Source organism: Diabrotica undecimpunctata, chromosome 6 (assembly GCF_040954645.1).
Source record: "Diabrotica undecimpunctata isolate CICGRU chromosome 6, icDiaUnde3, whole genome shotgun sequence".
NCBI lineage: Eukaryota > Metazoa > Arthropoda > Insecta > Coleoptera > Chrysomelidae > Diabrotica > Diabrotica undecimpunctata.
In genome coordinates, this window is record NC_092808.1 from 103,689,333 (window position 1) to 103,706,212 (window position 16,880).

The 16,880-nt window shown below is 33.2% G+C and overlaps 2 protein-coding genes across 3 annotated transcripts in view; one reads left to right on the forward strand and one right to left on the reverse strand.

The window, feature by feature from the left end:
- Window positions 1-16,880, reverse strand: part of LOC140443680 (lysosomal aspartic protease-like) — an 83,773-nt gene that overhangs the window by 54,760 nt on the left and 12,133 nt on the right. The gene's annotated exons all lie outside the window — the stretch shown is intronic.
- LOC140443679 (E3 ubiquitin-protein ligase sina-like) lies at window positions 1,247-10,910 on the forward strand. 2 transcript variants are annotated; one of them, XM_072535053.1, is made up of 3 exons: window positions 1,247-1,529; window positions 3,935-5,474; window positions 10,671-10,910. In XM_072535053.1, the coding sequence occupies exon 2, from the start codon at window positions 3,940-3,942 to the stop codon at window positions 5,461-5,463; it is 1,524 nt and encodes a 507-aa protein (XP_072391154.1). In that variant the 5' UTR covers window positions 1,247-1,529; window positions 3,935-3,939; the 3' UTR covers window positions 5,464-5,474; window positions 10,671-10,910. The 2 variants fall into 2 exon arrangements, with proteins under 2 accessions (XP_072391154.1, XP_072391153.1); XM_072535052.1 differs by having other exon boundaries at window positions 1,251-1,529; window positions 3,935-5,463.

Here is a 16,880-nt window from a genome sequence, read left to right on the forward strand (position 1 = left end):
CAGGAAAGGGACGCAGGCTGATAATAGTACACATTGGCAGTTCAGACGGTTTTGTTGAAGGTGGTTTATTAACTTTTGAATCAACTCGTACCGGTGACTACCATGAAGACATGAACGCTGATGTCTTTCAAGAATGGTTCGAACAAATGATAGATCTTCTTCCTAAGAACTGTGTAATAGTAATGGATAATGCAAGTTATCACTCCAGACTTATAGAAGGACTGCCCACAACCAAGTGGTTAAAAAAAGACTTGTAGAGTTGGCTGAGTTCAAAAAATATTACGTACCATCCCGGATCTATAAGAAAGGAACTTTATTCGTTGTGTGCCCTTCATAAAGAAAAATTTAAAAAATACGAAATTGATGAAATTGCCAAAAATCGTGGAATGACAGTACTTAGATCCCCACCATATCATTGTGAATTAAACCCGATTGAACTGGTATGGGCACAGATAAAGAGTGAAGTTTCAAGAAAAAATACCACTTTTAAAATTCATGATGTTAAACAGTTGTTTTTGGAGGCCGTAAATAATGTAAAACCTGAAAACTGGGAAAAGGCAGTAAATCACACTATTAAAGAAGAGGAAAAAATGTGGAAGCTGGACAATATTACTGATAAAATGATCGAGCCAGTTATTATAAATCTTGGTTCTGAAAGTTCATCTTCTGAATCTGATTTGGATTTGTAACAAGTAGCTGTAAGTTTTATATTAATATTTTTATTCATCTATTTAACATACCTTAGACGGTTTTAAAAACCCTTTTTCTCTTTTGTAATTTTTAAAAATTAAAAAAAATGTGAATTTTTTAAAACCCTTTTTAATGTAGGCCAGTCAGTTCTAATATAGTGTGTGATAAAAGAGGTCACTTTTGTTTACATACACATAACACTTTATAACACTGAAATAATTCATTTATTTTTTACAATTATTCAAAGTAATTTTTCAATTAATCTTGAGCACGCCCATGGAGTGGTCGGAGCTACCAGTTAAAATTATGCTAATTACTCTCTCGTTCATAAAAATAAACTATAAAATAAAAATTGACGGGTCCGAGCGTTTTTCATCTTTGTCTTAAATAACGGAGTTCACTAGGGGGGGGGGGTAAGATTTAATATCCACACTGTATGTAAATATTATATGTGAAACTATTATATTAATGTCAATATTAAATATCTTGAAATATAAATATGATTGTAAGTTCCTTTCACATCTCTTTATTTTATGGCTGGATAGCACGATTTAAAACACTTGAAGGCAAACAAGAAGATTGAATGACATTTGTAGATGTGATTTGTTTACATTTAATGATAAAATTTTAAAATAAACAGAAAGTACCAGATCAATAGTAATATAAGTTCAAATGTTGATGTGATTGTATTTCAGTTTACACATTTCACAACAGTGATGATAGTGAAAAACCTGACGTAAGAATCTTACACATTGTAACAGTTTTTCAAGTTTCATTACATGTGTGAATTAAAAACAGTGGCAGTAAACTGTACACATAATATATACAGAAAAAAACAGGTAAGTATCTTAGGAATACATTTTTAGAGATCTAGTATTGTAGGATATTTTAATTTCAATGACCATAATTGCGCCAATAACAGGAACATCAATCTTAACCAGTTGTTAAATAGTGGTCTGTGAACAGGTATACAAGACCAAGATGTTCATAATTTTTGCTATCAGTAAATTTTCCTTACAGTAAATGAGATCAGGTTGCATTAATAAGTGTAAGTTATAGGTAATGAGTAAAATCAAATCTGAATAAACAACAATATCTTTAATTAAACATTAAAATTATTGGAAAAACACAATGTTATCACTAATCATTAAGTGAGGTTACAACCCCCATAATGTTTCTCCAGACAAAACATTAACTATTATCGCAAAATAAAATATTTTTGAAGTTTTATATTAACAATTGCTAGAATGTAAAAAGTTTGAAAATTGATTTAAAACAGTAAATTAGAGTATCATTTGTTCTATCTGTATAGGAGTATGCTGAGAACATGGACGTAGCTGAGAATATAATTTCAGATACACTAGTCATAATCTCATAAAATATTTATATGTAATTTATTGTTATAATCCTATTGTTTGATCTCTTATCATTTATAGGTTAAAAATATTAATCATAGATTAGTTTACTATTTAATACATAGATTTAATGCATGATACAAAGTTTGTTGTACCATGGATTTAATGTGTCTACTAGAGATGTTTTTTTTCTTCATATTTCCCATATTATGATAATCAGATTTCTATTGATTTTTAACCCAGTACAGGTCACTAACACCCAGGAGAGGTGTAATTTTTAACCTAATTGGTATGTTAAAATGTCAATCTAGTATAGAAAACCTCTGGTTGTTTATGAAGTTTAAGATTTCCCTGTGAACTTTTCTTCATTTGAGCTTTGTTTTCCATTATTGCATAGAAGTCTCCTATAATTCGGGTATGGGTAGTTATTTTCTTCAGTGCCTATGGATAAGTCTACATTAAAGGCTTCATTCCCCTCATTACCATAATTTTTTTGGTGCATATATTTGGACAATTTTGAGTTTTTGGTTTCTTTTACATTTTTAGTACAGTAAGCAATATTCTGTTTGATTTGCTTTCATAGCTGATGACCAACTACTATTGTTGGATAGTATCTATATTTTATGTATGTGGTCTAAACATAACTCAACAGCTTTTTAATTTAGTTTACAAACCTAGTAGTTATTCTGTTCCTGAAAATGTATTACTTTTGAAATGAAATTTCCATTTTTGGAGACCAATCTTCAAAACCTATAACATGAAATTTCAATTTTGATTTTTGGCAAAAATATGAAGCATTTGAAATATGCTAAAACTATGTTTAAACTCATACATTACAAATGATCGCATGTCACAGGCAATGCCTCCAAGATGATGGTTTTGGGTATAATGTATAGCAGAAGTTAAATACTTGAAAAATGTACTAGTGTAATTAAAAAATTATCATCATTTTTTAAGCATATTTCTAATGCCTCGCATTTGTTGCCAAAACTCAAAACTAAAATTTCATGCTATAAGTTTTGAAGATTAGGTTCTAGTCAAGGAAACTCCAAAGTGGCCGTTTAATTAAAGGGATACACTGTATTGAAAATCGCGCCACATTTACTTATTTAACGCTTTTATAAAAACTGAATTCATTTTCAGCAAACTACAAAAATTGCATACGAAAGCTGCACTCTTTACCTTTAAAAGGGTCTTGATTTTTGTCGATAGGACACTTGGATCAAAAGATAGAATGGTAGAAACAATTCTAATAAACATTTTTGTTCAAAATTATCTTAGCTACATTTTTTATTTAAAATCATTTTTTTTTTCTATAGTTTACAGATTCTTAGTAAATCAATGTTTTTCCATGATAAACATTTTTCCATCTTTTTTTGCGTCTTAATATTTACATTTTAGGTAAAATTCAGCTTGTTCATATAATTATTCAAGGTTCAGTAGCATTTTCGTCTCTGACGACTGGAGTATTTTCAGTCTCAAAATTCTTAGTTTTTGAAAGACCTTTTTCTCGTAAATATGCAATAATAGATGACTGGTTCTACTTTTTTTTTCTAAAGAAGTGAATCCCCAAAATGTGGTAAATACTTTCATGGGATTCACTGATTTCCTAGTAAAGTTACACAGGCGAAAATAGTAATTCTTATAGAATAAAATTATAATATATGAGTATCGGAGTTGCACCTCAGTCAGAATTATCTGTAAACCTTTTTTTATTGAAAACCAAAAATAATTTTGTGTATTAAAAAAGTATTAGATGGTTTTAGTTTGAAAAAGATCACTTGTCCTAAATACAAGACGTTAAATAGAAGGTAGAACATGAATAATTGAATTTCTGTGAATTTACCTTTTCTGTAGCATAAAACATCATTACATATTTTTTTTTTAAGGTGCAATGGCAGAACAATCACTCTTGAATTTTATGGACGAATTACTAGAAAGCAGTTGCCTTTTTTGTGCAGTTTGTAAAGATATTTTAAAACCTCCTATTATGTTAGTAGAGAATGTAGGAAACATTTGTAGAAAATGTTATGAAGAAAAGCAGGAAATAATGCATTGGAAAAGTATGAATAATTCAGCTTTAGAAAATGTATTGAAATTATTAAAACTGCCTTGCAAATATAAAACTAAAGGTTGTGCTGTAAGAGTATCTTATGAAGATTTAGATTTTCATCAAAATGGTTGTAAATATCGCACCAAAGTATGTTCCATGTTTAAGTTTGGTTGTGATTGGGAAGGAAGTACAATTGATTTCATAGAACACTTCAAAGAATGTCATGGTGATCATGTTATTAACTTTGAAAACAATTTATTCTTCTTGGAAACCTCTCTTAGTGATACAAACATGGTAAAATTACTGGTAATGAAGCAACACACTTTTATACTTAGAATGCAGACTAATCTTCGAAAAAATAAACTATTCTACATAATTTGTAGTGTACATGATGATGATTACTCATCATTTTGTGAGTATTCAGTCAAGCACAAAGGAGGAAGTGAAAACTATATTAAAACAAAATCAAAAATTGTCTCTTCATATCACATATATAACGAGTTTGATGAAAGCATTGCCATGGAAATCGACCTAGATGCACTTAAGCAAATCTCCCATATTTCTGATACTATAACAAATATATTTAAAATCAAATTGGAAGAATCTTCTGGGGAAACGATTGATGATAAAATATTGCACTTTTTTGAATGTCCTGTGTGTAAAAATTTTATGAAACCTCCTATATTCCAATGCAGCTCAGGCCATAGTATTTGCAACATGTGTAGACCTAGACTAGAGAAGTGCCCAACTTGCAGATCAGCATTTGGTAATACTCGAAACTATTCTTTAGAAGGCCTGACAGCAGGTGTTCAATATCCATGTGTGTATCACGATTCTGGATGTTTAGAAATTGGATCTGCCAACCATATTGTAAAACACGAAAGTGAATGTTCTTTTAAACCTTACAGTTGCCCTTTTCCAACTTGTACATCAAATGGAAATCATGAAGTTATAGTTCAGCACCTTATTAATTTTCATTTCGACTCAGTTATATACTGCGGCAGTACAAGTTATACTGATTCTTTCCGCTTAGATCAAAACAACTGTTACAATAAAATATTTGATAGAAAGTGTATTATAACATGTAATCACATATTTAGAATTACTTGTCGAAGAGTGGCTGAACATTGTCTAATGGCTGCTGAAATTGTGGGAAGCAAAAACGATTTAAAAACATTTGTCTATGAAGTATCCATAATAGACATGAGGAGACCAGAGAAGAAATTGATCAGAACCGACTATTGTTTAAACGAAATGCCTGAAGATGAGCTGTTCAAAAAATGCATTATGTTTCCTAATAGTGTCCTGTCTTCTTATTCTAATCATGGAATGGTTACTTTCAATGTAGCTATCAAAGAAAAATAGGTAAGTTAAAGGTTCGTTTCATACTTTATTTAAATTTACTTTGTGCTTTCTAGGATAAACTGCTCATAAACTGAATGTTCAGTTCTTTAATACTTTACTTAGTCAATGGTACATTGTTTCGAGGTTTGTAGGCTGTGGTCTGTAATTATTTCTTCCTCGCATTTCGTCTGCAACTGCGACAAACATAATCAAAGGCTATGCTGCATCGGTCGTTACTGATTTTTCTTACGTTACTGGTCGTTGTTTATAGTTTTCGTGTGTCTCCCAGAATCTTTGCTGCTTCTGAGAAGACCGGGTTTTTTTAACAATGCGGTAAGAAAGTTGTGGCTCTTGGTTGTCAATGTCAATTCAATATTGTATTTTACTCTTTTTGTGACATATGAATCGTTGGATGTGTCTTAAGAATATATTCTGTTCTGCTCCAACGCTTTTTCGAGGTCTTTCAATTCTTCATCCAAATATTTTGATTCAGACATCCAGGTAAAATGATCCTTTTAAGGTTTTTATGAATGTCCTCGATCGTTCTTTGTTGATTTTCGGCATAGTCTGCTCAAATGCGTTGGGTTTTCTTTTAACTAAAACATCTAAAAATTCAATCTGTTTGTTGTTTCCTGATTTCATGATCAACTGAGAGGGTTAGGGTTTAGTTTATCCACTTAATAAAATTGTTATTCACATAATGGAACCAATGCAAAGTCTCGTCATCTGTAAAGCGTATTGCTTTTTTGTTTATATTTTTTCCACGAGGAACGTTTGGAATAACATGGTTCGATGGACTGTCGATTGCCACCTCATTAGACTGCTAGTAAAATCGGCAATCCTACTGGATATATATGTTTAAGTAAAGAGGTGACAAAAAGAGCTTTTTTGGAATGTCTTTTGAGAATCAATCAATCTTAGTTTGGTATCGTTTATCTTCCCGATAAAGTGTTTCGATTCCGTGACGTAAGTTTGGGGCGTAATTTTCCTAATGTAATGAAACTAAACTGGAAAAGTGGGTTAGTTTTCCTCAGAACTCTTCTAGTGGGGTCGTGTTTCAATTTCTTGTAAGTATTTGTATCCAGTGCTTCTCTAATTTTATTGGTATAATCCTTGGTGTGTAGTGTGATAGTGGTATTCCCTGTATCAGCATGTCTTGTAGTGTTCATGAAGGCTCGATGCAACTTATGCACGCTATATCTACGGTAATTCTCGAACATTAGCAATTATGCCCTCAACCTTATGCTTGGCGTGAAAGTTTCTTTGGCGAAATATATATATATATATATATATATATATATATATATATATATATATATATATATATATATATATATATATATATATATATATGAGTGTTTCAAAGGAAGCGAGAAAAATCTTAAATAGGAACCCCCATTTTTGATTGCAGATTTGGATTCCTTGAAAAAAAAATAAACAAAAAACCCGGGCACGTAGGGTAAAAACACTTGAGCACCACGTCTCCAGAGTGGAGGTTTGAGGCCCAAGCAAGTGATTTTAGATTGGCGGACAAGTCTCTAGAGGATTACAGGAATAAAGCGCGTCACACTGTCCTGAATTTGAATCGATTAGGGAACCATGTTGGATTTCTATTACCCAGGACTCCCACATAAAGAGCATTTGGCTGTAGTTGTGTCCCTATCACGTATCAGAGTGCTATGAAAGGGATGGTCTGGAGCATTGGAGCGGGGTGGAGTGACTCATATTTTTACTCGTGTTAATACACCTCGCTCCAATGAATTGTTACACCCGCACGTAATTATAAGGGGTGAACATGTCTCACAGGCTGGGTTTAATTAAATTACTTGCTTGCTAAAAAGGTCAGTCCTTCACGGCCTTTCCTAGAGTACCTTACACTCTAGGGGGCCTTCTGTCGGGGCTCTGTCCCAGTCAATTTCCTAGACTCTGTGGCTGACTTTTATTCTACGACAAAAGATGTTTTATTTCTCTGTAAGAAATTGCTAGTCTTTATCAAGACTAGCTACATTAAACACCTAAAGATTAAACCTTCACTTGAGATGTACAAAAGCAAGGATTCACCTTCCAAGATTCGCCTTGAATGTACGAAACGCCTTGCGGAGCATACGAGGCAAAAGACATGTTAGAAGTCTTTTCTTCCCCAAACGACATATTCTCCTAGTCTTAAATGTATATAAATCTCGTACTATTACTATCATATGTTTTTCGAGATCTACGAATAAGAGATGTATATCTCTTCTTTTGAACCGTAGAAATTACGTAAATGAGTTTGTGGATAATAAGACAGTTGTTAATTGTTCTTATAATATTTCAGTGAATTAATAATTAAAAATGGCGGACAATCGCCGTTTTGTAAGATGATTTAAAATTTGATCTCATTTGACTTTATGTAAAAGCTCCTCTCAACGACACTATTATTAGTTTCTGTACAAAAACCTCGAAATATTCGTTTTAATTAAAAATAATTTACCGCACTTTTTTTGGAAAACTGAACTAGAACACATGATTTTTATAAAATTCAGTGACGTCATATAAAGAATGTACGTAACATAAATAAATATAAACTATGAACTATTACAACTAATTTATTAAGTTAAGATAGCGAAAACATCGTGACTACCGAGTTATGTCAATGGTATGGAATTAGTACCACATCAAAATTCCGAATAGCAATTGATCACGCAATTACTTGTCAGCTTAATAGTAGAAAATTGCTTAAAAAAAGAATAATTAGTTTATCCATTCAAAGAATAATGGACAGCTGGAGGGTGACGTCACTGCGGCCATATTGTTATTATTACTTTCCAAACAAAAATTGAAATGCCTAATCTCAAGACTTTTTTATTTCTATAAAAAAATTAACATTTTGCTTCCTCTGCTGCTTTTTCTTTTAAGTATAGTGTATTTTACGATAATACCATCATAATTCAGTGTTCTATTTCTATGAAATATAGTTTAAAAGTTTAAATTAAAGAAATTCTAACCTTACTTTATTGATACATGCATTTTATTGCTATTTTTATAAAACAACATGCTTTATTATTTACACAACCTTGTAAAATTGTTGTAGTAATTATTAGAATACTTAGATATTGCAAAAAGCGGAAAGATTCTGTAAAAAAAATGAAAAAATAACGAAAAATACAAAATATCCACACTAAACAAGATTTGTTTGGAAAGTGAATCTGACAGATGTCAATAAAATCTACGTCATCACTCCGGCAGTCCATTATATTTCTCACAATTTTGGCTCTATATTTCAAAACTCATTTGATGTTTTGTATAAATTTTTATATATATATAAGCGGGGATCCTACAGCTTCTGCCGCTTCCCGCATTTCGATCGCCATCTTTTTCTATCTCTCCAGGTGTCTTCATCAATGGCTCTGTCTTTCATGGTTTCCATAACACCTTGTATCCAAGACTTGGCTGGTCTTCCTCGTTTCCTTCTATTACTTGGATTGTATTTCATAGCTCTTTTTGGCCATCTGTTGTCGTCCATCCTCTGTACGTGTCCATACCATATTAACTGTCTAGTTTCTATTCTTTCAGAAGTTGTATGTACTCTATCTGTTTTTCTTCTAATTTCAGAATTAGGTATACGTTCTACTCTTGATATACGGCAAGCTCTTCTTAGGTAGTCCATTTCAACCGTGTCAACTTTTTTCTTTCCTTTTACTGTCATTTGCCAACATTCTGCTCCATATGTAAGAATGGGCTCTACAATTACTTTGTAGATAGTCATTTTAGTTCTCATAGTAGCTTTGTTGGACCAAAGTATCGAATTCAGAATTTGAACACTCTTCCTGCCTTGTTGCACTTTATAGTCTATATCTCGTTCCGTTGTTCCTTTACTGCAGATAATACTTCCCAAATATTTGTATTCGTAGCACCTTTTCATTTGTCCAATTTCCAAATCCGGGTCTTCGTCTTCACTGCCTATTCGCATATATTCTGTTTTAGACATATTCATACTCATCCCCCATTTTTCGTATTCATCTTTGAGCTTTCTAAGCATATAATCTGCATCTTCTTCACAGCTTGCAATTAGTACTTGATCATCTGCAAAGAACAGCGTTGTCAGATAATGGTTGTTAAGCTTCAACCCCATTCCAGCACATTTTTGTCTCCACTGGTGCAGTGCTTCTTGGATATATATTTTGAATAGGGTGGGGGAAAGACAACATCCTTGTCTCAAGCCTTTCGTTACTGTAAATACCCTTGAGAAAGTATTTCCTGTTTTTACAGTGCTTTGAGGACATTTATAGATGTTCAGTATTGCTTTTAGATATGTTTTACTAAGGTCCGTTTTCGTCAAGACACTAAATAAGAGTTTTAAAGGAACTGTATCATAAGCCTTCTCCAGATCTATAAATACCAGATGCGTAGGGAGGTTTCGAGCTGTTCGTTTTTCAATTACTTGTTGAAGGGTAAATGTGTTGTCCACGCACGATCTTCCTGCTCTGAAGCCGCTTTGTTCTTCAATTTCTTTATACTCCTCTTCTATTCTTCTTTTCAATATACGACCATATAACCTTCCCAGCGAGCTAGTTATGCTAATGCCTCTATAATTTCCGCATTCTTTTCTGTCTCCCTTTTTATAAATGGGGCTAATGTGGGCCAAATTCCAATCGTCTGGAATCGTTTGGCCTTCAATTAAGCATTTATTAAAAATATTCACTAAGCTTTCCAAAAGAGCATCTGGTCCATGTTTCACCAACTCGATGGGAATGTCTCCAGGCCCGGGTGTTTTTCCATTTTTCATTTGTTTCAATTCTTTTTTCAGTTCTTCTTTGTTTATCTTATGCACCTCTGAATTTTCTGTCATTGAGATATGGTCAGGTCTTTCCATAAATTCGTGCCTACTTTCTGTTAATAGCGTTTTGTAATATTTTTCCCACTTTTTATTTTGAATCAGGTTTATATTTCCCTCATCTTTTCTTTCTTTTCTAATACTTTTTATGAATTTCCAAGCTTGTGTCACTTTGGTTCCTCCTAAGCATCGGTCCATCTCTTCGCATTTCTCTTCCCACATTTCGTTTTTTCTTTTAGTGACTTCCTTCTTTGCTTCCCTGTTGAGTCTGCTGTAAATTCTGTGGTCTTCTGAGTCTTTCGTGGATAGCCATTATTAGCCATAAATTTTTAACGTAATGCTATTTGCATAGCAATTATATTTCAACTTTTAACTGATAGAGATATTTTATACTAATTGCTTTTAAACTTTTTAGGAACATTTTTGGATATGAGTGTTCTTTAAATTGCTATGAAGATCAGTTGGAATGGAAGTGATGATGAAAATTATATATTTTATTATGATTCTTAGAAGAGTTTATATAGACTATATGTGTTATTACGGCTGTTTTAGTGCCAAATGGACCTTTCAAATAATATTTATAATTTAATTATTGTTTAACTTTGGTGAATTTAAGCTCAATCAACAAATTAAACAATTGTTTTCTGTAGCCTAATATGCATTTTTAATTTCCTTATACTATTCATTGTAATATTGATTCAATTTTATTGATACATAGGTTGATACTATCAACCTATGTATCAATGAAACATGACTTCACTAAATATTGTTGTTGATAGGACATGCTTTTAACTTTATAATATATATATATATATATATATATATATATATATATATATATATATATATATATATATAAAGTAGTTACTTAGGTATTATTGACTGACACGTTATATATATATATATATATATATATATATATATATATATATATATATATATCTGATTATGTCTGTTTGTATTTTGATTTTACTTGTTTTTAAAATAGAGTTTAATATAGTCGTCTTGCTTTCATTTTCTATGGTGATATACATACTCAAGATATATGTTCTAGATTAAACATATATATTCATCCTCCCCTTCTGATGGCTTTATATTTTATATAAATATCATCGTATATGCAGAACGCAATATAATGGTACTTCAAGCCGGCCATAGATAAAAATGGAAATACTATGATAACGACTGACGAAAAGCTAAAACGATGGAAAGAATTTATGGAAGAGCTCTTCGACTACGAAAGAGGATATCTATAAGGCAATTCTTTCGAGGACATAAAAACAAGTATAGAAATTACAAAGGAAGAAATATTGTGTGCACTAAAGAACACCAGAAACGGAAAAAGCCCGGGGCCAGATCAACTGCTATTGATATCCTTAAATAATAAAAAATTAGTACATGGATGTCCTCTTAAATCTCTTATGAAATTTATCAGTCCGGTGACATACCCAATGAATGGTTGACCTCAACATTTATTTGTCTCCCGAAAAAGAAAAATGCTAGAGACCACCGCACCATAAGCCTAATGTCTCACACACTTAAAATGTTTTTAAAGCTCATCCATAAATGCATTTACCAAATACTTGATATGGATAATGAAGAAACCCAATTTGGATTCCGTACAGGCGTAGGTACCCGTGAAGCTTTCTTTGCATTCAACGTACTAATCCAGAGATGCTTGGATGTGAACCAAGATATGTACGTCTGTTTCATAGATTACAACAAGGCTTTCGATAAAGTCCAGCACAAAGAGCTAATGGACGTCCTCAAAGCAAAACAATTACAATACAATGACCTTCGAATTATAACAAATCTATATTATAAACAACAGACACACATATGCATTAATGAATACACATCAGAAGAGTTCGAAATTAAAAGGGGTGTGTACTGTCACCACTACTAATCAATGCATTTTTTTTTAACCTATTCTCTATCCTTCCATTGTTGGATGTAGGTCTCCCCCAGTTCTCTCCATCTTTCCCTATCTTGAGCTGTTCTCTGCCATGTGGGACCTCCTTGTTTCCTGATGTCATCTTTCCACCTCATGTGTGGTCTGCCTCTTGATCTCTTTGCATTGTATGGACGCCACTTTCCGATGGCATTGTTCCATCGTCCGACTTGGAGACGTTCATTGTGTCCAGCTCATTTCCATTTGTTTTGCTGCTCGTTCTATCGCGTCTACTGTCTTTGTTCTGGTTCTGATCCACTGGTTACGTTTTCTATCTTTAAGTGATATACCCAACATTTGTCTCTCCATCGCTCTTTGTGCCTTCCTTATCCTATCCAAATTGGCCTGTGTAAATGTCCATGTCTGTGCTCCGTAGGTGAGCACCGGTATTATACAGGAGTTATATACCTTGCTTCGTAAGTATAGAGGGATTGTTTGATTTTTTAGAACGTAAGAAAGTTTACCGAACGCTGCCCATCCCATTCTTACTCGTCTCGATATTTCGGCTGTTTGATTTTCTCTGTTAGCTCTGATTGCTTGTCCTAGATACTCATTTACCTGTTCTATTTTTTCTCTTTGTATTTTTATTGCCTCTTGGTCTTCCGTGTTTGTCATTACTTTTGTTTTGTTGAAGTTAATTTTTAGGCCTTTTGCAGTGATTTTTCATGAAGTTCATCATCATCATCTTTGGCTCGACAATCCTCTGTGGATCTTGGCCTGCTCTTCGTCGCCATTCTGTTCGGTTTCTGGCAACATGTTGCCATCTTCTGATTTTTAATATCCGAAAGTCGGTTTCAACTCCATCTAGCCACCTAATTCGCGGTCGGCCTTTGCCTCTTCTTCCTGCAGGTGTTCCTGTGGTTAGCTTTTTAGCAATCGTATTTTCTGGCATTCGTATTACGTGTCCAGCCCATCTAAGTCGCTGTGTTTTAATGAACGTTATGACATCTGGCTCATCAAAGAGCTGATACAATTCAAAATTATATCTTCTGGGCCACTGCCCTTGGTCGTTTATAGCTCCAAATATTTTGCGGAGTATTTTAAGCTCAAATATTCCCAAAAGTCTTTCATCTTTCTGCGTTAGAGTCCATGTTTCTGCTCCATATGTGAGGACCGGCCTCAGCAATGTTTTGTATATAATAATTTTAGTTCTTCTTTGAATGTTTCTTGAGTGGAAATGCTTTTGGAGTCCATAGTATGCCCTTTCATGAAGTTCATTCAGCATTAATTCTAGTTCTTGTCGTTCCGAGGAGATCACGAGTATATCATCCGCATATCTAAGGTGATTTAAGTACTTTCCGTTAATACATATTCCTGTTTTCCCAATCTGTTGATTTCATTATATCTTTGAGGGTCAAGGTAAACAGTTTGAAATTATATCGCCTTGTCGGACTCCTCGTTTAACTTTTATATTATCCGTTATTAATTTGTCGTCCAGAATTACGGTCATGGTTGCATTTTGGTAAATATCATGTATCAATTGTCGGTATCTTGAATCTATGCTACTATTGACCAGAGCTTCTTCCACCACCCAGTGTTCAATGCTGTCGAAAGCCTTTTCATAATCTACGAATGCTAAGTACAGCGGAAGGTTGTATTCATTGGTTTTCTCAATTAAGATTTTAAGCGCATGTAGATGATCGATTGTGCTGTATCCTTTCCTGAATCCGGCCTGTTCCACTGGTTGGTAGTTATCAAGTTTATAGGTCAGTCGGTTGTTTATTATTCTTGTGAAGGTTTTATATAGTTGTGACAAAAGGGAAATAGGACGGTAGTTGTTTAGGTCTATTCTGTTCTAAAATATACCTAGTCTGTCGAAATACTATTTCTTCTTATATACTTTGTTTAAGGTGCTCTTATGACCTTTTTCCGGTTTTTATAACCATTTACAGTCGAGTATTTCTTTTGTTTGAAAAGGTATTCATTCAGTCTACCGAAATATAGTTTTGCTTTACTTTATTCAAGGTTTTCTTATGCTAGAGTCTTTTATGGGAGACTAGGCGGTTATTATAACTATTGACTTTGGGGTATTTCTTTGATCATATAAGATTCCCAGTCTGTAGAGACTTCCTTCTCATGTTCATAAGAGGTTTTGTGGGCGTTTAAACTTATTTTCGGTTATTGTAACCATTTTCTGTTAAATATTTCGTGATTGTATGTACATTAGCCACATTATAATCATTTCATATTGTGTTATTTTTTTTCTATTATGAGATACCGGTCTGTAGAGACATTTTTTCTTTGTTTTCGTTATTGGTTTTGTTATTGTAAAGGCCTGCTTTTAATTATTTCAAGCATTTCTTTGGTTGTTTTGATTTTGTAGTAAAGATAAAATCCTGGAATTTAAAGTCACTTTTACTTCTTCGCAATTATTTTCTTCTTTGTCTTCTGAATTTTATATATTTGCTGCTTCATTTTATCTAAACAATGGATACCATCAAATTCAAACGAAAATCCGCAAAGAATGCGATCATTCGACATTGCAATTGGGCTACAGATAATGTGTCATTTGCTGATTTCTACCTTTTACAAGTTTGTCGGGACTATTTGCAGGTTGAGTATGGTAAATATGCACAAGATGTAATTAAAAACGTATTGGTAGACCTCACAACAGATAGCGAAGATCGCACTATTATAGATGATTTGTTTTGTAAGGTGATGGGACTTATAATATGGGAGCCCGTCCTTCCGTCCTACACATATTATAAAGTAAGTAGTGCATCTAATGATTCTCCTAGGTTAAATGTGGGAAAAGACCTCCCGCATCTACTCAATGTTGTAAATTCATCTCAATATAATATGTCGATAAACTCATCTTCGCTGCCTCAACGTTCTTTCGAGACATCCACGTCTCAAATATCTCGTGGAATTGAAACTAGTTCGTCGGTTCAGCAATCCCATACTTTACGTCATATAAATACAGTCCTAATGTATTAACTAATGACCTTAGCAGTAATGCATTTTCTCTTTCACATGTTGCAGCGGTAACGGATAGTGAGCCCTCCAAGACTCGTGTTGTCGACACAAGCACGAGTTCGTCTACGGGCCTATCCTTTAATGATGTACATCTTTCTGGGCCTCAGGTCCATCTTTGCCTATGTGCCCAAGAACTATTCTTTACATGATGGGCGCCTGATAATGACGCTGCCTATACAACTTCGCGGGAAGCTAACCACCATACACTTGTTCGATCTAAAACTTGGCATTGTGAGCCAAAATTCTAGTCCTAGTCGGTTCGTGACAGTGACAATTGTAGAAATTCTAATGACTTAAATATTGAGACCATAATTGGGTCAAAAATCCCTAGAGGGGTATTACAGAGATTTAAATCTCTCTAGATTTAACATTCGAGGTACATATGTTCAAAATATATTCTTACTTTTCTTGTTTGCGCCGAGTAAAGGCTTTTGTGTTTCATGTCAGCAGGAACATTCGTAAAAAGCAAGCTAAATTGCTTATTGTTCGAGACACAGAAAGTCTCTCGTTTCCTCGTATATTGGAATCATTGTCATCCGGTATTACCAATCCGGATAATTAGTTGGATATTTCGAATTTATTTCCAGAGGAAATTATTCACCGTATGAAAATTCTTCGAACAATCTAGTTGTTTTAAAGATGTTCCAAACACACGTATCGTTGGGACATGTAGGGCCCAGAGGTACGTCCAATTTTAGACATTATTTCAGACTTACTTGTTGCGCATTTTAGAATGTTGAAAGTCACATACATCATTGTATTACCTGTTCGAGATTTCTTTTTGTTGCCATATATTATGGGATATATTTTTTGCTTAAAGCTTACATAGCTTTATTTGTTTATATGTGCGCCAAGTTATATTAAAAAAAAACGGTTATAACTTTTGGAAAGCCAAAGCATTTTCTTTGGAGATTGTACGAATTCTTTAAGATACAAAGAATTCTTAGGAACCCTACCATTTTTGTTTTTGTTCGTTTCAAAATTGCCTTTTTATGTATAAAAGTCTTGATCATTGAATAGTACAATGTTCGTATTTTATCTGATCTCTTATTTATCGTAGTTTGTATGGTCGAATGTTTCGCGAAAATTACATCGGATAAAAAAACTGAACACGTATTTAATATTTTTCATAAATCGAAAACACTAAACAAGACCTCTCATCCCCACCCACTGGGGATGGGAATAACTTTGAAATCCTAAATAGGAACCCCTACTTTTTATTGCAGATTTGGATTCCTTTTGCAAAAATAAGTAACTTTTATTCGAGACTTTTTTTGAGTGTTCATAGATGACGTTATAATAGGAAAAAAACGATTCATTCTGATACTATAGGAAAATTATGGAAATGGTCTAATATCTTAAGAAATACACTATTAAATGAAAAGCCAAAATATACGTGTTTAATATTTTTTAAAAATCTATCGAATGACACCAAACACGACCCTCTACTCCCACCCTTTGGTGGAGCGAGGGGCAACTATAAAATTTTAAATAGAAATCCAAATATTTTTAATTGCAGATTTAGATTCTTCAACAAATTCTTAAAAAACTGTATTCACTACCATAAAAATTAGTTTGCAGACTTTTGATTTTCGGTTTTCTGCAATTACAACGCCAGCTGTCGCGAGTAGAAACAAAAAGTCAGGTAATAACTGTTTACTTTTTCTGTAATAAAAAATGGGGTTTTCTATTTAAGAT